General features: G+C 41.0%; 1 protein-coding gene across 2 annotated transcripts; it reads left to right on the top strand.

Annotated features, from left to right (window-relative positions):
* The first annotated feature begins 489 nt into the window (after positions 1–489).
* ppp1r1b (protein phosphatase 1, regulatory (inhibitor) subunit 1B) lies at positions 490–22,036 on the top strand. Of its 2 annotated transcripts, none has more exons than XM_062439577.1 (5): positions 490–1,149; positions 13,746–13,835; positions 15,846–15,921; positions 17,376–17,513; positions 19,870–22,036. In XM_062439577.1, exons 1-5 carry the CDS (start codon positions 1,036–1,038, stop codon positions 20,028–20,030), a joined length of 579 nt encoding a protein of 192 aa, XP_062295561.1. In that variant the 5' UTR covers positions 490–1,035; the 3' UTR covers positions 20,031–22,036. The 2 variants fall into 2 exon arrangements, with proteins under 2 accessions (XP_062295561.1, XP_062295562.1); XM_062439578.1 differs by having other exon boundaries at positions 513–1,149; positions 13,746–13,829.
* The last annotated feature ends 385 nt before the right edge of the window (positions 22,037–22,421 follow it).

The raw sequence follows: 22,421 nt of genomic DNA, 5'->3' as shown, positions 1-22,421 counted from the left end.
ATCTATTTCAATTCTTGTTGTCCTGTTTCGTCTCCTTCCTCTCTTCCATTGTGATGGTCTCTTTGTATTCTTGAAACAAGTGTTTTGACGTCTTTTATGCTTTTTTTTGTCATCTCATCTCTTGTTAGATTCAGTCGTGCTGTTTTGCAGGTTAAAAATTGTTCCATTTTTAATGGATTTGTCTCAGGCGTGCTGAGCTGGGCTTTCATTGAAAGTTATTGGTCAATAGCGGCATATATAACAACACCCAACCTAATAAATCTAGTGATGTCAGTGGCATTGGCTTAGCTGCTGGAATCTCATGTACGTTCCCCCTACATTCTCCACAATGCATCTCTCTCTTCTTGTTTATCTCTCCTTGCACTCCCTGCTCCCTCTCTCCCTCCCTCTCTCAACATAAATCTCTCATTCACAAATAGAGGCCAAAAGAGGCTCAGCTGATGTGATGAGATTATTATTTTTTTTTCTGATTACAAATCAACCACAGCTTAGATAGATAGAAAAACACAGCAGCCGCCCCCCCTCCTCTATCCCCTGTTACATCCTCTTTTTTTCTCCTCCCCTATTCACTCTGACTCCTCCCATCTCCCCTGATATCTCCACCTTCTTTTGGCCCTTGGCACCTCCCCTCCTACCCACCCACTTCTCTCCCTCACAGCCACATCTAAGGACATGCCTCATTCACTCCTGCTGCACAGGTTGTAAGGGAGGGGAATCAGAGAAGGAGTGAGAGAAAGAGAGAGAGAGAGATACAGAGAGAGAGAGAACCAGAGAGGTAGAGGAGAATATAAGCAACTGCTGAAGAGAGAAAGAAGGACAGGAGGTGAAAAAGAAAGAGAGTCTTTCCAGTTTGGGGTTTTTGCTGAGAGAAGAAGAGGGTGTCAGGGTGTGAAGGAGTGAGGCAGGAGAAGGTTGGACAAGTCTTCAGGAGTTGGGACTAACCAGCAGTGGGAGGTTCCTCCAGGAAGTTTATAGTGATCTTCGGCAGTAACTACCTCCTGTCCGCTGGGAGTCAGACCCCCAGGATCCAGAGCCATGGAGCCCTCCGTCACGACCGAGGTCGAGGGGGAGCCCAAGGAGAGGAAGAAGATCCAATTTGCTGTTCCTTCCAATGCACCCCCCAACCTGGACCCTCGGCAAGTTGAGATGGTGAGCAGGCGGTTGGGTAGATTAGAGTTTCAGAGAATTCAGTTTAGTTTTCAGCTCTGACTTGTTTTCTTATTTGTGTTTCACAGCTCAATTTCTTACTGACTAATTCCTCCTCTAGCTCTCACCTAGTTATTCAAGGCAGGGGTAGCTCTGTTTATTGTGTAAACGACGTACCACTACTGGCCAAATGTCTCCACTTTAGAACATCTTGTCTGCATCACCTTTTCTCTCTGCTGTGTTTCATTTTTGACAAGTTTTTCATACAGGGCTGGATCTTCTGGCTCTGTACGCCACTCGATTGAGAAATTATGATGACATTTCCCTTTCTCTGTTTCCTCATGAGATTACTGCCTTGCTGTCTCATCTCATCTTGACCTGTTTAACAATGTGACATTGACATGAAAGCCATTATCTTGCCTACGTATCCAGCTCTCTCTTTTGTAACTTTCTAGCAAAGCAACAGCGAGCCCTTGACATTTTGTTGGTGGTCACACAACTGACAGTGTTAATAATTACTCCTTTTTTGGGGTTTTTTTGGCAGCTTGTCTTTCTCACTGCATGTAAGTGACTGACCTCTGTCACACTTTTGTTAGTACAATCCCTCAGCCCTGCAGCTACACAAAATATCTTATGACTGACTCAGCATGGCTTTGTATCATTCTGTGAACTTTGTACACTCGTTTTTTGATGGGACGACTCAGATCTTTCTCTCTTTTTTCGCCCTAATGCTGCTGGTGGCTCTATTTTAGAGCAGGAGAAAGTGGGCCAAAGTAGGAATCGGTTGATGCCAAGGTAGATCGAGGCCAATGGCTCATCCCTCCCGAGAGCTTGAGAGAGATGAGGCGGGAAAGCAAGAGAGAGATGTGCCATATAAAGGAAAGCAGTGAGAATGCCCCACAACCTGATCTCTCACACCTGTCTGGGGTCAGCTCCCTTAGGGACTGTCCCTATTTCACATCTTCCATGAGGGAGACTTTAAATGAACTTGAGTGGCCTGCGATCATGCTCCATCTCATCTCTTAACTCATCATCATACTCTCATAATACGTTTATTTGTATTTTCTGCATAGCGAAGAAAATCTGGTAGCTGCATATCAAAAGGAAATAAGAGTGGCTTGTGTTATGTTCATGAAGACTTATTCAGAAGGCTTCTTCAGTTCTGAGAATAATCATTTTTCTAAAGCAAATCTTCCCTCTTCAAGACTTGAATCAAATGGGATTTTCTGGCCTTCCTCTACCAGCTTTTAAAGGATAGGTTCACAATTTTTCAAGTCTGTCCTAAAACCACATTTAGGCGATCAAACAAACATTAATACGTTTTCTTTCTGTAATCAGTAACTCCTTTTCTTATTGACCAGCAGGAGATCTCTCCATAATGTATTTCCAATGTAAGTGATGGATGCAAAAACATATTTTAATGCTTCTTTGAACATTTTCTACCAAAAAGACAGTAACAGTGGAGGATTTCCACTTTAGTCTCAGTCTCATCATTTGTCAGTGTTCATTTTGGCTTCTGACTGTGTAAGACAGACTTGTGAAATTGTAGAACTATCCTTTTAGATCATTCTTGTCACCGGAAAATTTATGACATAAGTTGCCTCAGCTCAAATTCTCATTCGAGACAGTAACACAGAATTATGGGCTAAAGTGGAAATTATTTTGCAATATTTCACTCACATTTACATATAAAAAAAACCCCTGCTCTCTTCCTCCCCCTCTTATTTTCTCTATCTCTCATGTTCTATCATCACACTTTGATGCCTATCATCTCTTCCAAGAATCGACAGGATATCTATGTACCATATGTGAGCTGTGCGTTTATTAAAAAAAAAAAAAAAAATTCACTTCCTTCTGTTTTGGGGTGGACCTTATTGCTCAATCACCTTATGGACAAACAGTGATCAGCTATATTTAGGACACGTTGGCTGGCTCCCCTCCAGCCTTGGCCTTTACCTCTAGATAGGTTGTGTGTGCTCAAGCTTCTGCATCAGCTTGTTGGCTTGATGCTGCCGCTCAGGACACCAGCTCATTCAATCATCCATGTCACAGAGATGCTTCAAGAGCAGAAAACTGTAAAGTCTCAAGTTGGTTGTTGATGATACTATATTCTATATATCTGAGTATGTTTGCAGGCAATAAAAGCAACAAATGCACTTATGGATGGGGGGGGGGGGGTGTAAGGAAAAGAGAAGGGGCGGATGTTCAGGAGAGGATGTGTTTATGTGTGTTAAACAGCAGATAGCGTCTACACAAGGCTGATGGGAGTCTCCAGGGACGTGTGGGTGGGCAGAGTTTAACGGTTAACGCTACTCATTTCATTCCCTTCCCCCTCCCACAGCAATTACTGCTGACCCACGAGTGCGTCTTTGCTAATGAGTTGCAATGACTATACCATTCTTCTCCAACTTGTTATACAACCAGCAAATCCTTACTGTCGTTTCCGGTGGCATTTATATCACAAAAACGCTATCGACTGAACCGACGGGGCCTAGTTACCATGGAGACAGGCTGAACAACTATGTCGCCCCAAAGCTCCCCCACAGTTAGCATCGAAAAGGTCAACTTTAATAGACAGCTCTGTATTTCTAGATAGTTTTTTTTCCATTGGTGCTGTTACATGTTTGTAGATATGTATGCATGAATGCTCTGTGATGGGTTGGTTGTTGATGTGTGAGACACTACCATACCTCCCACTCAGTGAAATATTGTACATTGTGTGAGAAAACAGCAGCTACTCGTATACATGCCTCAAAGGCGCAAGATATGTAGACACTTCTCACCTGTTTTTGAATATTTGCTCTGAAGGAATTCTGCTTGAATGTCTGCAAGGTCGACCTTTAAAAATAGGCTCGGTTTATCTACATAGCAACAAAAACTCATTTCTCACTTACCCTTAGCAGTATTTAGCAATGCAAATTATTCTGGTTCTATTTGGCCAAGTTTTGAGACATTTGTCGCTTGAATCATCTACAACCACCCCAGTGCATAGAGATGAATAACAATTAACTTGTGGTGGTCAAAGCATTGAAAATAAAATCATAATATAAATGTGTCACAATATACTGTTTTTAGATAAACAAAGCCAGCTATTTGTAGATAATCAGCAGCTGTTTTCTACCAACAACTGTCCACAACGGGCTCTGTATTCAAGGTGACCTAAATGTCACATGGTTGTTCACAAGTGAAGTGTCTCTCTTCACTGACAGACTTTTCTACTTGTTCTAAGAACATTTTGGCAGGCCTCAGGCTCACCACTAAATTACTGTGTAAGCCCTGTCCAAGTTATCCTCCTCCAAGCCCTAAAGTGCCCGGACTGTAATTTTTAAAACCGCAACAACACATTTGTCATCATAATATTTTCTTTCTGGCTCCCCAGTGGCATCCTTGACATCTTTTTTTTTAATGACTGGAGTTATGTTCTGCCATCTCCTTCAAATCCTCCTAGAATGAACAGCTTTTTAAGATGATCATTCTTCAGTAATCTTCACATTGAGGGGTAAGGAAGAAAGTTGTGCTTGTCCGCAAAAACACAGAGAAAGCACATGGCTGTGTTTACCATCCCTACCCCCACTCCACACACACACCCACACACACCAATCCTACGTGCTTTGCAAGTGATGTAGGGTAATGTGCATAATGGACAGAGATTAGGGTCATGCTGCAAACCCTGCATCCCTGATTCCCTACAAGTCTGCCTCCCTGTGGCCTGGACAAGCAGACATCTCTCTGTGTTTCTCCTCCTTCGACTCCGCCTGATTTGATCAGCTCATTTCGATCCTTTGAATTCAAACTCACGATATCAAGGGAATGTCAAAAGGGCAGCAAAGAGCATCCATCTAAAGCCCTCAGACATACTTTAGGGTTTCTTGCACCACTCACTCCTCAACCACCACCACTCTCCAACCCTTTCTGTCGTCCTACCTGGTCCGGTCTCCTCTGGGTTAAACGTCAAACAGCGACCTTTGATGCAGTGAGTGTTTGTGGGTAAACATTAGCAGTCTGGGGGACTGTCAACATGCACTCCCAGAAAGAACATCTTGTTAGATGGCACAAAGCATGCTGGGACTGGGCAAGAGGGTACAGTGATCTTTCCTTGCATTTGGCCACGTCAGAAATGTCACTGTAGTGGTCTGACTCAGTTTGCCCGATGACGTAATCTGTCAGTCTCATGAAAATTATTTTTAATGTTATTTTTAAGTAACCTGCCCAGAGCAATTTGATGATGTTTGTATAGGCAAAACCAAATTCATCTTTAAAGAAATAAGAAAAAAGAAAAAAGATGAATTGCTCTGCTTGAAACCGCAGATTGTAAACACATTTTGGACACAATCAATGGTTCTCTTTCTTCTGTTTATTTGTTCCTCCCTGTTTTTGACAGTCCAGGAGTTTTGGTTAGTTAATGACTCTATGCATCATGTTCATGGACTGTATCTGTCTGCAGCAATTTCACACAAAGTTTCCCTTCATGTATTTTTCCACACTTTATTTCAGTGGTATAGTTCTGTGCAAAAAAGCCTGTTACTTTTAATTTATTCTAAAAAAAAATCCCATTGACTTAGTGACAACATGAACAGAACAATCTATCATCTGCTGCTGGCTCCTGTGTGCATGGAGGTGTGATGTGTAAACAGTTAGAAAACATAAATATTGAACATGGGTAGAGTGATTTGTGCCTGATGACACTGTACACAGTGAGCTGATAATGCGCCACAATGCCCACTGCCCTCAGGCATGCACGTGGCACAAAAGAACCTGATGGAGGCCTGCAACACTGCAACACGCCCTCTTAGCCTTTGAGCATTATGGTCAACAAATCCTCTGTTGTCAGTTGGTGTCATTATCCTACTCAATCACTCACTTGTCGCTTCAGGGGATCATTGTTAATCAAACCAAATCAGGAAGAGATGCATCCCCCTAATGTGCATTCGTTCATCTCCAACTGCACATGCATGGGTTTTTTTTCTGTCACACTGCATCAGAAGCACTTCATCTTTTAAACTTGACTATAGCAACAACAGCAGCAGCTATATCTGTGATGAGAGGAGAGGGAGAGGATTAGAAGGGCAACAGTAGCACAGTGAAGAGAGAAATGGGGGTTGGGGGATAAGGGCTGGAGAGGATCTGGAGCTGACCTGCTGCCACCAAATGTTATGAGACATCAGTATGCTTGTTGTTGCCTGTTGTCCGGACCCTGAACTGCAATTTGTGTTGCCTTTGTCCTTCCTGATTTAATTTTCCGGTTCAGGGGAAGCTGAAGTTGGAGTCCCCCTCGCCAAAGAGCTGCAGCATGGTCAGACTGATGATGGCATATTGACAGAAGCACTGAGGCCTGAATCAAAACAAATGGGATTGGTCTCTATCCCTGTTTCATCAACACAGAGAAGACATGGCTTTATGTTATTGCTGCTGTGCCTGTTGTAATCTCTGATTTTCATCATAGCAGTTGATATTGTCGTTGAGATATTTTTTTGCATGTTTAGCTGCTTGCAACTTAATGAGCTTGTACAAGGGGCACACCGGGTCATGTTTAGGAGGAAATTACCCAAAGCAGAAATAAGTTGTAGTGACTGGTTTGTCTGCCTGGAATGCAAAACTAATATTTGGAATTTATGCTATCAGATGGTAAATCGAGGCGTTTGTAGATGATGGTAAATGTTGGTCATAATCTTGTGTTTATACATGCTTTTTGCATCCAAGCACTGACCTGTAAGCTGCATAGCAACCATCAACTGTGACCTGTTTTTACATTTATCACCTGTGGGTACATATGACATCGCAGATGAGTAACTATAGCTACTCTTCCCTCTGTTTGTACCTGCCTGTTGACCTCTGGAACATGTCTTTGTCAGACGCACAATGCAAAACCACTCAGTGCTGCTGAATTTGAACAAGTGAACAGGGAAAGCAGAATTATCTGTGTGTTTTCAGGTTGTGAACCGTGCTGTCGTCTCCTTGAAAGCTTTGATTGGCACCTTCCCCGTTGTCGCCTCGCCCTGTATGTTGTTCCAGCGTGTGCTGTGGGCTGGCAGGTGGCTTTCTGTCACTCATCAGCCATTGGCATATTCTCTATGTTACGCTGTGATGGTAAACCTTTCCTCCAACAGTCTCCGGAACAACAGGCCAAACAGCTAACAGCAGCTAATTACGTAAATGCTGGGGGGTACAGAGGAGAAGGGGAGAGAGAGAGAGAAGGAGAGAGAGAGAGAGGGAGAGAGAGGAGGGGGGGATGGTTGTCTGAGTATGATATCATTCTGCCAGTGGGTGCTGTGTAATTACATTTCCTATTTGGGGGTCATTGGAGAGCCCCTCCAGATGCTATCTCAGGCCCATCTGTTTATTCAGTTAGCCAGTGGTGAGGCTAAAGGTCACGGCACAAGTGTTACATGAACGCTGAGAGGCAACACACAGGACATAATGTGAATTCAGTGATACTGTTCATTTGAATAGAAATGAGCGCTGCATGCATATGTGACTGACCCCAGACCTCACCGAGCTGCAGTTGAGGGTGTAATTTGCACAGCCACGTCCTTGACTCTCTTTGAAACAGCTGGAAAAGTGGGTGTTACTCAGTGGCTTACTGTGAGTGGTGACTGAGCGTAGCCTGAATGTATCTGATATAGTTTTGTATCACATGATAGATCTGATCACTGGCCTTTGGTTATGTGTTTGTCAAGCTTATGGAAACAGTTTGTCTGCCAGCTTTGTCAGGAGGCTTAAGCCAAAAGGTCTTGGAGCAAAACCCAAATAAAATTCCTCAAATTCCAAAGTGAATATGGTCACAAACAAAAAACAGGCAGATATAATGATATTAATTAACCATGCTGATATTTGTAGCCTTGGAGCCTAAAAAACAGATTGCAGCGTTATCTCCCACCAACAAGATCAAAGTAGATAGTTACCAGAGTAGATACAGAAACAGCAATCTTATATTTGAATAGGCGTCCTTTGAAATGTGCTTCTTTTTTTTTTACACACTTAAACTAGCAATATTTTCCACATACAACACAATTTTGTTCCATATTTTCAATCTGGGAGGTGTTATTTGTCAAGAAACTTTGTGGACTAGAAAAAATACAACCGACTCAGTTCATACAGAGAGGGATCATTTTTCACATTATTGTGTTATTGAACTCATTGCTAGATTGCACTTAGAACACCACATGGGGTTCAGTCACTTCATTTTAAAAGGGTGATGTGGGTGTGGAGGAGGGGGGTTGGCACAAAAGGGCGACGCGATGACTTTAATTGAGTTGCTCTTCAGAGTTCAGATCTGCTAAAGATCAAGACAGCAGAGGCAGAGAACAAATCTGCACCTCTCATCCAGAGATGGACAGAAATTAGATAAATGGCCTCAAGAGGAGAGAGTGGTATTTCAGTAGAGGTTGTAAATAGGAGGCGTTTACAGAAAGACAAGGAAGACAGAGAAAGAGGAAGTGTTGGAAAATGTTGGGGTGAGTGGTTTAAGAGCTGTATCTGTGTAGGTAATTTTATTTACATAAAGAAACATGAGGAAATTAAAGATTACAAAGCAACCAACAATAAGGGGATTCACCATTACTAGAAAAGGCAGCAGAGCTTCACCATGCACAATCCCTACCTATAGAACATTAAAGCAATAAACACAAAGATCAGAAAGGTACCAAAACTCTTAAATATAAAGCCAAAAGCTGAGAAACACACAAATGCAAGAAATGCAAACTTAAAAGTAACACATTTTGATTTTCCACCTTCACAGTTTAGCTCTTTGTCATATCTTGTCAATAGTTCTGGATTGCTGTTAGTTTGTGGTCCCACATTTGTTGGACACATTTACTCCATAATCCTCTTGACAGTGTGTGGATTAACATTATGAGTGTGTTCCCATTGGTGTACTGTACTGTATTGTACTGTATGTTGCTATGCACGTACACATGTACTTATTTCTCCGATGATGTAGCGGCATGTGCCCGTGGGCAGATGCCATAACTGCAAATCAATTTTGTACAAATCCATATCTATTCATCCGGAGCTGGGTTACAGGCCAGGAGAGAGAGAGAGAGAGAGAGAGAGAGAGAGAGAGAGAGAGAGAGAGAGAGAGAGAGAGAGAGAGAGAGAGAGAGAGTGAGAGAGAGAGAGAGAGAGCGAGAGAGAGAGGGGCAGAGTTATAAAAGCTCCATATGGACCTGGTAGATGCTCCACCTCTATCAGAGATAGTTGACACACACTGCTTGATAGGGTGGCCCGATGTTATGCTTTTGGCCACGAGGGATGAGAGATCTGAGGTGTGTTGTCTTTGCAAAGCTGACTCCCCTTGAGATGCTTGACTGTTAAGTGCTGGTGTGGGGCAGAGTTTTTGTTTCATCCTACAGAACCTCAAGAGACCCCTCTGATCTAGTTTATGCTGTCCTACTGCTGCCGCTTTTTATAGGCCTGGCCACGAGAGCTCCAGCTTAGAGGATGGCCTCTGGGGAGCAGGCCCATATCAGCCGATCTGCAACCCAGGCTGATACGCAAACCAACACGCATACCTGTACACACACATGTGGAAAGTCAACATATGCTAATGACTCATTTACCCCACACAGCACAGAGTGAAGAGTGGGGTACATGAGTCAGGAGCATTTGAGTCAGTCCCGCTACTTAACCTCTTTACCTCCAATTAAACTTGACAGATGTCTAAATATACAACTAATTATAGGATTTTCATTTATGTGCTCCAAATGTGCTCTAAAACACATTAGTCTAGTTTTGAAACAGAATCTAGAGGGGTTTTCTTCTCTCTCTCCTCTCTCTGTCAGACAATGCAAAGTCAGCACATTACTAAAATTACCCATCAGCTCTGGATAAACTAAGACATTTCTTTTCTATGCTATGATCCACGAGCCAACGTTTCTTCTTATTGAGACTAAAGCTTTCTGTGGAATGCAGAGAGGTGCTGCTGCCTTTTGGGGAAGCCTGCAGGCGTACACCTGTGGAGCAGCCGAAAGGCCACTGCAGCAGCCGGCTTAGAGCCCTTCAGAGCAAGTCCACAGCAGCTCGACTGATCTTGGTGCAAAAACAATAGCTGCCAGCAGACGAGAGGGGTTTGTGAGATTGGGGGCAGGAGGGTTTAGAGAAGCAGAGGAAGGAGGGAGGGACTGGGGGAGGGATAAAGCATAGCGGGTGTAATCTCACACACTGCGCCCCAGTGTTGGCATAAATGAGGAAGTCACATACCATATTATGTAACTCTGGCCGTGTGTGGTGGTTTTAAGGCTGGAAAAGTACTAGAGCCAGTGTGCGTGTTTATATCATCTGGTGATGTCAATATCACACAGCAGCACGTCATCGCCACCATCACTTTGCGTGTGTGCGTCAATGTACATGAAAGAGAGAAAGAGACACCTGTGTTTGCTCACAGACACATTTACACTTATTGTCATTGGTTCTGTGTCATTTAGTGTATTTTACAACCGGTTTTACAGTTTATTTGAGAAGTGGACCCTTCCTGGTTCCTGTAGAAGGTTATATCAAAGCATTTCACAAACTCACATATGGTTATTATGTAGATGAAATCAGGATGACACACACACACACACACACACACACACACACACACACACACACACACACACACACACACACACACACACACACACACACACACACACACACACACACACAGAGAGAGAGAGCATGCCAGCACGCGATCAGGTAAATAGATCATCAGATTACGCTTCTCAGTGACCTCAATTATCCCACCCAATCATTTTACCTTCCATTTATCTCACCAGCCCTATTTTTATCTCAATCTGAGTAAATGAACCTGTAGTTCTGAATCTTTTGCTTTCATTAGGCAACTGTCTCTTTCAATGACACCTTCTTAGAGGTTCAACAAGCTTTGACTCCTCTGGTGGGGTCATAAAAAGCACTTCAGACAAGCGCTTCATCTGAACATCACTTGGAAACTTTCGTTTGATAATTTTCAGTGCAGGAACTGGAAAAATTGATGATATTAAGATATCAAGCCTGGAAAACATGTGCTAATGTATACATGCAAAGATGTTATTTGTATGAAAAGAAGCACAAGCTGCTGATTTAACCCATAACCCAAAGCTTACCTTAACTTAAACCACAATAATACAACCGAACCATAAGCTCAAAATTGGACATAACCGAAAAAGCACATATCTGCATGACTACAATTACAAGGAATGATCCAGTGGTTTTCCCTGTTTAATGGCTTTAGTGGCACAGGGTTTGTTCATGGCAACATCTGGTGTCTACTCTCTCTTGTGGCTGGCTGGTAGCAGGTGTCAGGCAGGCAGGGGCAGCGGGGTTCACAGCAGCACAGAGCCCCAGGCCTCCACACCTTGCCAGGGGTGAGACGGAGGGGGGTGGAGTGGTGTTAGAGGAAGCCCTGTGGATGTTCCCTGCCAATAAAGAGGGAGCGAGAGAGATCAATTGAGGAGAGAGGAGAGGGCAGACAAAGCAAAATGATAATAATTTGATTTTGGCTATGACGCACTCTGGTGAATGAGAGGGGAGAGGGAAACTGAAGTGGATAAGGGTAATGTCACTGTCAAGGAATGACGGATGGATGTGGAGGTAAACAGGATAGAGGAAGCAGAGGATCAAGTATGATGGAAACGAGAGGCGAATGACAGAAAGACAGATAGTTGTGAGCGATCCAGGAGAGACGGGAAAGCTGGAAGTTGCGTGACAAGATGAAAATGTATGTCTGGTGTCATAAATAAGGGAGAAATCCACGCTCGATTACTCCGTTTTGCCACGTTTGACAACGGCAGATTTCCAACATGCGGCCTGCAAGCTTCTGCTTTGGCAACACTCGCCCTGCTGTGATGACGCACAGCTTGCTTAATAAGACGGAGGGGAACTAAACACAAACACACCTCACTGTACAGAGCAGTTTTTACGCAAAATAGAGCCAGGCTACTTAACTCTCTTCCTGTGATGTTATGTGGTGCCGTAAACAGCAGCACCAAGGTTCATGTCACGGACAAGGTTGGCCTGCTCCACAGAGGACAATTTTCAATAACTCGCTTGTTTGACCTGTCAAATCCACTTAGCTGCTTTACTTTTTTCCCCTAAGTGCCCTTTATTTCATCCAACATTTTTCTAAAAGGTAGTTTTATAGATGCCAGCCATGAATCATTTAAAATTGTGAGAAAATGAGTGAAAAGCATTGATCATGTTTCTTTATAAAACAAAATGCCCCACACACTGTGCTCTGACCATTCCTTTAATGACCAAGTTATTAAAGTGATACTCCACCCCAGATTTATCTTCTCAGCATGACATGTTCATTTCCTGTTCACATGAAAAGGCGGCTTGTAAAACATATTTGCTCCTTCATGGGGAAAAGAGGCAGTGTTCAAGTTGGATTTGTGTCGGTTTCAGCTGATTTCAATTGTGACCAGTTTTTCACGGTGGAAAAATGCATCAAAGCACCCACAGAAGCTTTAAACCACGATTTCAGCATAATCTTATTATTCTGGAGATTATTTTTCTTATCAGATGATAAAATATTTAGTCTATAAACTGCCAGAAAATATTGTGAAATAGGGTTATTGCTTAAGTCCTTTATGTGTGGTTTAATTTTATGTGATTTTCTTATGGTTTTGTATTTAAATAAATAAGAGGAAGAATAAAATGCGGTGTGAAATTCGCAAAAAAATAAGAAAATACTATGAAATCCCTATCATAATTCCCAGAACCTAAAGTCAAAGGGAATAAACTTAAATTTATAGTAATTTAAAACAGAAAAAAATCAACAGTTTGGCATTTTGCTTGATTAATAATTTGTTAAATTTCCTGTTGATCACCAGTTTGATTTAAATGACTAATAATGTACAGTATAGCTGGATACTGAGAGTGTTTTAAAGACTTTAAAGAAGGAAGAAAACAGCTAAATGCACCCATTCTGCCCTAGTCTTCATTCAGGGCACAATATTTGTGAGCTGGAGGGATGTTTGGGCACAGCTGGGCATTTATTCCAAAGGACAGAGAGTTCATTGTATATAATGACTTTAGCTAGAGGTGAAGTGTAGACCTGCAGGGAACAAAATAGAGAGGGAGACTTGACATTGGAGGAGAGAATCTGAGCTGATTACTTGGGCTCATTTAATGTAAACTCCCTTTTTCCATGGTCCCTCTGTCTGTGCTAATGTATATAACTGTAGCTGGCACACTCAGGCAATCAAACACACTGAGGCGGCCATTGATTTCAAATAAATCCTGTATTAAAAGGTTTAACACTACTAAAAATGCTGGTTAATTTGAGCAGCCGGCATCAATTTAGCATCTGTTTAACACTATATGACTTTAATTATGCACAATATTTGTCTATAAATTCTAAATGTTGCATAATGAGTGTTCCTCTGCTCCACTGACCGCGGCATGTGCTCTGATCTGGCCAGTATTGAACTCCGAAACTTGCTGTTGGCTGTTGATCCATGATGGGCAGCAGCACTAATGAAGTCAGTGAGGGCCAACCCAGCATGAAATGTCAACATTTTCCATTTGATTGCTAAGACAGTGTGTGAGCATGATTAATAATAGAGTGTTGACCAGTTTAATTATTCATTTGTTTGTGGCTTGTGTGTGATTGCTTACAGATCCGACGCAGGAGGCCAACACCTGCCACGCTGTTTAGAGTAGCTGACCAATCATCTCCTGATGATGATCAGTCCACCCATCAGGTAAAGGTGAAGTCAAAACAGTTTTTTAAATAATAAGTGTCTGTGCATCCTCATCCATCATCGTCATCATCTGGATTTTTTTTGTTTTTCCCACCTGACCATGAACCCATACCAATTTTGGAGTCGTGAGTCCGACATTTCATTGTGCTTTTGTGTCATCTACTGTTTCATGAATCAGCTCCCAGCTGTTACTTCATATCACAATATTATAAAAATATTTTAACTTTTTCAACCCTGTTAGTGTGTGCATCATTGTGATCTGTTGTTGTGTGGTCAACCATTGTTCAAACCCAAGAACTCGAAGTTAATTTTTTACTAAATTCTTTGAGATTGAAGGTTTATTCTTGACCTTAGAGATAACAGTTTGACAAAAAACAAACAAAAAACTCTGACTGAAAGCTTTGAAAAAACCAAGTAACCAAGAATGCTTTATTGTCATTGAACATTACTGTTTCAACGAAATTCTCATGCAACCCCTCAGTGGTGCGACACAAACAACATAAACAAGACAGTATAAAAATATAAAAACATAATCATATAACAGTCAGGAGGATAGGTTCTCAATTTTTCAAGTCTGTCTTAAAGGTGCAGTGTGTAGCATTGGCCTCTAGTGGTGAACTCAATACCCCTCCTCTCACCCTCCTCTTCTAAGCATGTAGGAGAACCTACAGTGGCCATGACAAAAAACACAAAAGGCCCTCTCTATAATCAGTGTTTGGTTTGTCCACTCTGCGCTTCTGTAGAAACATGGCGGTGCAACATGGTGCTCCCTCTGTAGATATAAATGGCTCATTCTAAGGTGACAAAAATGCAACAATTCTTATTTGCATGGGATTATTCACTAATTATAACATACTTATGAGATTATATTTAATATGTGCAAAGTCTGGTGCACTAGATGCCACTAAATTCTACACATTATACCTTTAAAACAAAGGTTAGGTACGCATACAGACATTTTTCCATTTTTCACACTGACCATTAAAAGATCCCTTCCTTATTTACTTTCAGTGTTATGGGGCACATTCCTAGTCCTTGTTTTGTGCAAATATTTATTTAAAAGTTTATCTTAACATTAACCTTGTTTCCTTGTTGGGCTGTAGTGGAAGGATTGTAACAACAAGAGGGAATTTTCTACTAAAAAAGTTATAACTTTGGACGATATGCTCTTTATTTTATTAGCTTAATTTCTTTGTATACTTTTGCACAAAATAAGGACTGTGGATATTGGAATGGATTAGTGTGGGAATAAAAGGGGATCTGTTAACGGTCAGTATAGGAATGATTACAGCCAGAAAACCCTGTTTCAATGCTTATATGGGCACGTGACTGTTGTTTTCAGACAGACTTAAAGAATAAGAAACAAACAGATAATGATTGACAGTGTAGTAAAACACATTTATCATGATATGAAATATGTCTTCATAGCAGGAGTTATAATTGTTGACAAATACTGCTCATTAACACTTAAAAATGCCCTTATATAAGCTTTTAACTACATTAAACATGTATATACTGCTTATAAATGCTAAATGGGTAAGTACAGTGTTACATATTTCTTCTGGTAAGTTTTTCTTAACTCTAGTGGAAAACTCAAAATGTCAAAAATATGAAACACTACTCTCATGGCAAATGGTGGCATTTATGAGAAGCCAAACATGTCCTGAAGTGAAGGTATTACATGCCTGGCAAACACATGCAGTAACTATGCTATAGGGATAAAGAGAGTTGAAGCTTAGGAGCCTTTAAGAGAATAAAGTTCTGTATGTACAAGACATATAGAACATTTTAATTTCATAGTGCAATCCTGATAAAACATAGCATCTTGGGTTTGAATACTTCTCTCAATGTAAGCTTGATCTACTATGTAATTTACGTCTACTTCTTCTTAATAGTAATGGTAAAGTTTTGGAATAAAGACATTTATATGAATCATTTTACAGTGTTTTTTTCTTATCTTAAATGTACTGAAAGGGTTATTTAGGCTAATGAATGTCTCTTTCTCCGTGTTCACAGTGGGTCGTAGGAGAGAACGGAGTGCTCAAACCAAAACGTGTCAACCCAAACGTGTACCAGCCTCCATCACTCAAAGGTCGGTGCGAGCGGTAATGAAACCGCAGGTGGTGGTTGTTTGTGTTGTGATTCATCCTGGTGTTTAAGTCCTTCTCGTTTCACCGTGCTTCGGCTGCCGTCAATTTCCTCCTTGTTTTCCATGCTTCACGATAGGCAAGAATGCATGTGACAGATGGGTAGATACGCAATAAAAGCCTTTACTCCTTCTTCTTTTTTTTTCTCTGCATGGCTGATATGCATAGGCTTGTTTCGGTGTTTTCGGTTCTTAGTGTAAACTCAACAGCAGGCTCCGTATATTTGTGTGTGACAGAAAGGGAGAAAGAGAGAGATTAAAGTGTGACAGCTGTGAGACACTGAGTGTGAGTCTAGGAAAGTCTGGATCATCTAGGATTACACTCAGTTGTGTATACAGCTGTGACACACACACATGAACAGAATATGAGCACACACATATAGGAAAGACATAATAGAAATAGAAACATTAACACACAAAGGTACTCTCTTATGTGTGTTTTATGCATGTGGCTTCTTGCTTGTTGCATGTGGGTGTTAAAGGTGCAAAAATCTTCATCACATCTTCATCACTTTGGTGCTTATCGGCAGCTCTTCATTTATTCTGGGATTTCTGAGTGTGTGTTGCATGTCAAGTGATGATATAATGAAGCAGGAAGCCTTGCTCTTGCGTCAGAAATCTGTCCTTCAGCAGCTCAGTTGCAGAGAGCAAAAGAGAGAGAGAGCTACCTCGGAATAATTTCTAATTACACAACCTACCTTAAGCTAGAATAAGTGACCTGCCTCAGTGCCGCACTGTGTATCTGAGGGTGTGAGAGAGTGAAAGAGAGGAGAGAGAGAGAGAGGCCAAGGTGACCCAGAGGAAGTGAGAGGAGGAGTTGAGGTAACATCACAAAAGGGGAGAGAGGGTGTAGAAAGAGAGAGAGAGAGAGAGAGAGAGAGAGAGAGAGAGAGAGAGAGAGAGAGAGAGAGAGAGAGAGAGAGAGAGAGAGAGAGAGAGAGAGAGAGAGAGAGAGAGAGAGAGAGAGAGAGAGAGAGAGAGAGAGAGAAACGTGTGAGTCAGCATTGCCAGCCGAGAGCACTGAGGAGAGCAGGCAGTCGAGGAAAGTCGAGGGTACAAACCAACAGATGGGAGAACAGGGTGAGAGAAGGGACAGAAAACAACAGCGAAGCCTCTGCTGTATTAAAAAAAAATAAAAAATCAGTGTGGGATACCATTTTGCAGTTGCTGGCTTGCCTGTCTGTCTGTCAGTGCATGTGTTTAATTGGCTTCCTGCCTACCTGGCATGTATTCAAAAAACCCTGTGAGGCTTGATAAAAACTGACAGTTTTGAAGCGTGGTAAAACCACAACAACATCTCCCTCTATCCCTGTGTCTGTGTCCGTGTGTTTGTGTGGCTATCTCCCTGTGCGTGCTGTGTCTACCTGTGCGTGTTTGTGTTTGTATGTGTGTGTGTGTAGCTGTGCAGAAGATGGCTGAAGCACACATGCAGAACCTAGGTGTCTACCCTCCTTTGGAAGACCCTTGTGAAGGGGAGGAGGATGAGGACTACAGGCAGGGAGAGGAGGGAGAGGACACATCTCCCACCAAAGCTGCTGGTGAGAGGGAGGTTCTCTGTCGACCGGCTGGGACTGTAACATACTGTCAGTGGCAACATGACACACAGCGGCAGCAAGGATAACACTGTTGTTGTTCTTGTTATTTTTCAAATGAAAAATACACTCCTGAACTGTACTCTGATTTTATATTCTTTGTTTTGATGGTGTATAGGGCAACTAATTATTTTCACCATCAATTCATCTGTCGAGTATTTTTATTTAGTCAAAGAATCATTTAGATGATGAAATGCTAAAAAAACAAATGTCATTCCCAATTTTTAAGAGGCCACAGTGATTCAAATTGCTTGGTCTGTCTTGAATAAGAGTCTAAAATGTTGAGATATTCAATTAAGAGAGCTATCAAATATTTAGCTTTTTTTCCTCAAAAAATGATTGAAATGATTAATCAATTATCAAAAAAAAGCTGCCAATCAACTAATCATTTCATAGATTCATTGTTGCAATTCTAGTGGTGTATATTGTTCTCATCACTTTAGATAATTGAGATCTATAATGTGGCACCACTTGGAGAAATTTACAGCACATTAACGATAACGTTTAATAGGAGACACTGAATTTCAACTGTCAAAAACATGAATAATCTGATTTTGTACCATGAATGCTTTTAGCTGGTTTAAACAGTTCCCAAAACAAATATCCACCACATATTAGATATCCAAGATAAAGGAAATTAGTTTTAGCACAATATAAGGCATTAATCACAAACTGATGATAAATCTCAGGGTGTATTTTTCTGTCAGGTTTGTGTGAATGATCCAGTTTGCCCCTATTTAAAAAAATATATATTCTGGTGTTGTCTGCATAGAATTTGAGATTTCAGGGTAAATATTTCTCCATTATAAGAAGCCACTGTTGCAATTACTCCTTAAACTGTGAGAAAAACTTCCCTTTTTTGTCAAATTTTCTGTTATCAGTTCACTGTACTAAGATTGAGTTTTACTCAGTGAGAGGCATTGCATAACACTCTGGCTATCACCTGGCAATTAGTAGAAGAAACCTTTCGACCTTATTGAGTTTGTACTATGTTAAAAATGATGAAAAACAAATTAATTTCAAAGAATTTCACATAATACAAGATGACAAAGTTGGAAGAAACAAGCGCAGACAGAAGTACATTGGCAAGAACAAACAGCATTTTGTTAACCACAGTATGACCGGTTGGTGGTTTTGTTCTTGGCCTAAACTTTTATACACTTGAACCTGCTCTGAAATAATTTGCTCCAAAACGTTTAGTCCAAGTAAAATAACGCTGCTGTTCTCAGAGGAAAGGTAACGTAAGCTCCTCTGTGGGGCCGACCAGCAGGACAGGTGAAGCTCTGTGCATTGAGAGACAGACCCAGTGTCATATTAGCCCTCTGCCTCTCGCCCCAAATCTGTCAGAGGTTACGCTGAAGCTGACTAAAGGCCTAGCACCGACATCTATACCAGTCACAGAGGCCAGACAGGATTAATAAGGACAGAGAGCAGAGCTGTCTGTGCAAAGAGAGCTCTGATCCTGCTCTGTATTCTCCTCCATTTCAGCTCATCTTCTATTATTCGATATGCACCAGAGAGCATAAACTGCTGAAAGTGATGAGTTAGGAGCTGCACCTAGAAAAACAAGATTTTTTTAAGAAGTAAATCCTTATTTGAAGATATTTTTTTTGCATATGCACCGCCTTAGTATGTGTTTTTGATTTTATGCAGCACACTTATGGGTTTTAACCTCTATTATATCACTTGAGAACAGTGGCCTTTCATTGAGAATTATTGCTCTGTCAGCCCAGATGACAGGCTCCGTCAATAAATCCCTTTGTGGGATCCTGGTGAAAAAACAAAGTACCCAAACAGGATGTTGATAGATCCTAATTGGGTCATTTGATTACAGCTCATCTGTTGTTTCAGGTTGAGCAACACAATTAGGGCTTGGCGTGCTGTGACGGACAGAAGATAAAAATTATTTAATTAGGTAGCTGTTTATGACATGATTGACATCTGATGAAATCCTAGTGACTGACAACTGTAAGGACAAAGAACAAATAGTCTCCTTCGTGTCTCATCCAATGTCTTTTGTAATTCGGCAGTGGGTCTGCAGCTTAGAAAGGTGCATGAAAGTGTAATGATGTAAGAATTTAAGACACTGCTACACATTGCTTTACAGTTCAGTCCACCTTTTAAAATACTTACCCCTTCCTAAATTGATAATAGATGACCAGAAACAAACTTTCTATACATCTAAGTGCAGTCAGTCTGTTTTTTCTACCAAAGACACTCCATATGATAGTTAAGTTTATAAATAGCCTCAAGTGTATTCTGATTCCCTGCTGCTTTTTGACATAAGTTTTTGTTTCCTTAGATCACCACGAGACAGCCACCACCGACCAATCAGACAAGCTTTCCAGCGTGAGGGAGACGGTCAAGCAGATCCAAGCAGCACAGGAGGAAGAGGAGGAGGAGGAAGAGGGGGAAGGCAAAATCAGGGAAACGACAGAGGAGAACAGTCGGGGGAGTAACTGAGAGAAAGAAAGAAAGAAAGAAAGACAGAGAGAGAGAGTGAGTGAAAGAGAGAGAGAGAGGCAAACATTTGAAGGAAGGATTGGGGAGAGTGAAGGAGTTTTGTTGTTTAAAAAAAAAAAAGGTTAAAATCTGAAGAACTCAAACAAGCTGAAGAAAAGGATGTGCTGTTTAGTGGATGTCTGAGAGCTGTGGGTGGAGATTAAAAATGAGTAACTGAGTGAAATGAAACAGGGAAAGTGAGTTTGTGTTTAAGGAGTTGGCTCCTTATGAGGAGGTGAGGAAAGATCTACTTACAGAGCAGACTACAGACGCCACTTTGGCCCTAATGTCCCCTTCTTTATAATGAGTGTGGAGAGGACAAGGTCAGCATGACCAAATACCCTGAAAGACCAGTCCTCCTTCTACCTTAATGCTTCTGCACAGAGCTAAATGTTCCTTTTTAAAGAGGGTAATGATTACTACAACTAACACAAAATCTCACATGCATTTAAATGTTCTTGGGTACATTTTCTAACAAAGGATTGTCTCTCATATGTCCCTTTTAAAAGTACTTGAAAGTCCATCAATCTGTGTTGCGGTCAGTGTTCCACTTCATCTTGAAACCATGGCCTGCATCCTCTGATTCGCAGCATATTTTTTAATGTGTGTTCCTTTAATTAAATGTGCTTTTACTGCCATCTTGTGGCAGAAAGGAGGAAGTTTAAAGTGATATTCCAGCCAAAATCTACTTTTTTTAAGTTCATGAGAAACTTTAATTTAAAGTTAATTAAAAATACATTTCAATAGTGACTCGTTTTCAAGGTTTAAACGAATTTTGAAATGCCTGTGGAAACATTTCAAATAATTGCTGCATTATTATCCACTTAATTTCTGCCCATCTATATGTTTAGGAGTATTTTTGAGTCAGTCCGAGGTCAATTAGCCTATACTAAAAAGATGGATACCAAATTATTTAGGGAGTATCACTTTAAGAAGCTCCAAAAGGTTTCTCTAAGGAGTGTGCACAGTGACTGTATGTGTACAGTTATTGCATTTAAATCAGTACTTTTCCTCATTTGAGTATTTTAAAAATAAATCTTTAAAGGGTGAAGCTACCTCTAATTTTCTCAAATTACCCAGCTATTGCCCCGATGCATCACACCTTTGATTCAACGTGAACCGACGCACTGTTCGGGAATCAGTAATTCAATTTCAAATCTTTTCCAAATGCGGTCGACTTCTTTCTGAGTGTTTGCAGGCTCCCTTTTGTATGTTAACACTTTTCTATCATCATCTTTTTAATTGTTCACTCATGACTTGTATGTGACGGATCTGTTGTGAGAGCTATTTTTCTAAGCTAATGCTCAGTGTGTGAGTAGCTCAGCTGATGTTTCTACTGTCTGTATACAACCATACTAAAAGAAACCTTCAAGTAGCATTCAGCACCAGGAGCCTAAACCAGGCTCCGTGGTCAGTTTTTGACTGACATTTGAGCAAAATGATCACTGTATAAACTTTTGTCAGTCTTTTTACCACAGTTTAGATGTTCACTTTGTCTCTCTCTGTTGGTGGATGACAAGTCGATGACTATTTTAAATGTTTTACTGTCTTGCTTCTCAAATTGTCAGCCTTTGCCGAATCTAACTTCCAATTTAACTGAAGATCCAGGATCTGATGTTGCAAGAAGGTTCCCAGTTGTGCCACAGGATGAATAAATGTATCATCTGGGCTGCCGTCTGTATATAAAATAAACTGTGTGAAACTTTTTTTTTTTAACCTCTGACCTGTTCAAATTGTTGGATGACTGGGTGAGCAGGTTGTGTGTGCTGAGGCTCTGCAGCCGATGTTATCCTCCCTCCTCCGCTCTCTGTCCACCTCCCCATGGAAAGACATGTACGAACTCTTATTCTTATCTGTCTTTACTTTACTTTTATTTTTTCCCCATTCTCTTGTTTCTAAATGTGATGTGGTTGTTTTAAAGTGAACATCAATATAATATCAAAATAAATACCTTCCCCCTCCTTTCATCTGTAGCCTCATCTGTGGTCTGTGTGATATCGGAATTTATCTGAGTGTCTATTTTTTATTGTTTCTCATTTATCTTTCCAGTCACCATCCTCCATAAAATACAAACATTAAATCTTCTGCTGGATACCAAAATGTATAATGGCTCAACAGAAGATTTTTGGTGTATTTTTTATACAGATAATAACTCATGAAATCATGAAATGTTTTCATGTGATATTAGATAAAAAGCTTCCTGGTTAAAACAATTTCTATTATCATCACAAAATGGGGTCTGTTAAAATTAGGGCCCGACCTAACTCATGTTAGGGAGTAAAAAAAAATCCAACATTGATATATCAATGCATATATCATATTATAGAATATATACATAAACACACTTTTTTT

This window comes from Scomber scombrus, chromosome 18 (genome assembly GCF_963691925.1).
Source record: "Scomber scombrus chromosome 18, fScoSco1.1, whole genome shotgun sequence".
Taxonomy (NCBI): Eukaryota; Metazoa; Chordata; class Actinopteri; order Scombriformes; family Scombridae; genus Scomber; species Scomber scombrus.
The sequence above is the reverse complement of the archived record's forward strand: the minus strand, read 5'-3'. Positions and strand labels throughout refer to the sequence as shown.

Bases quoted from the DNA above. Each gene is read 5' to 3' on its own strand.
- ppp1r1b (XM_062439577.1), top strand. From the start codon at position 1,036: ATGGAGCCCTCCGTCACGACCGAGGTCGAGGGGGAGCCCAAGGAGAGG. The intron at 1,150-13,745 runs GTGAGCAGGCGG...GATTGCTTACAG, and splicing joins ACCCTCGGCAAGTTGAGATG to ATCCGACGCAGGAGGCCAAC. The intron at 15,922-17,375 runs GTCGGTGCGAGC...GTGTGTGTGTAG, and splicing joins CCAGCCTCCATCACTCAAAG to CTGTGCAGAAGATGGCTGAA.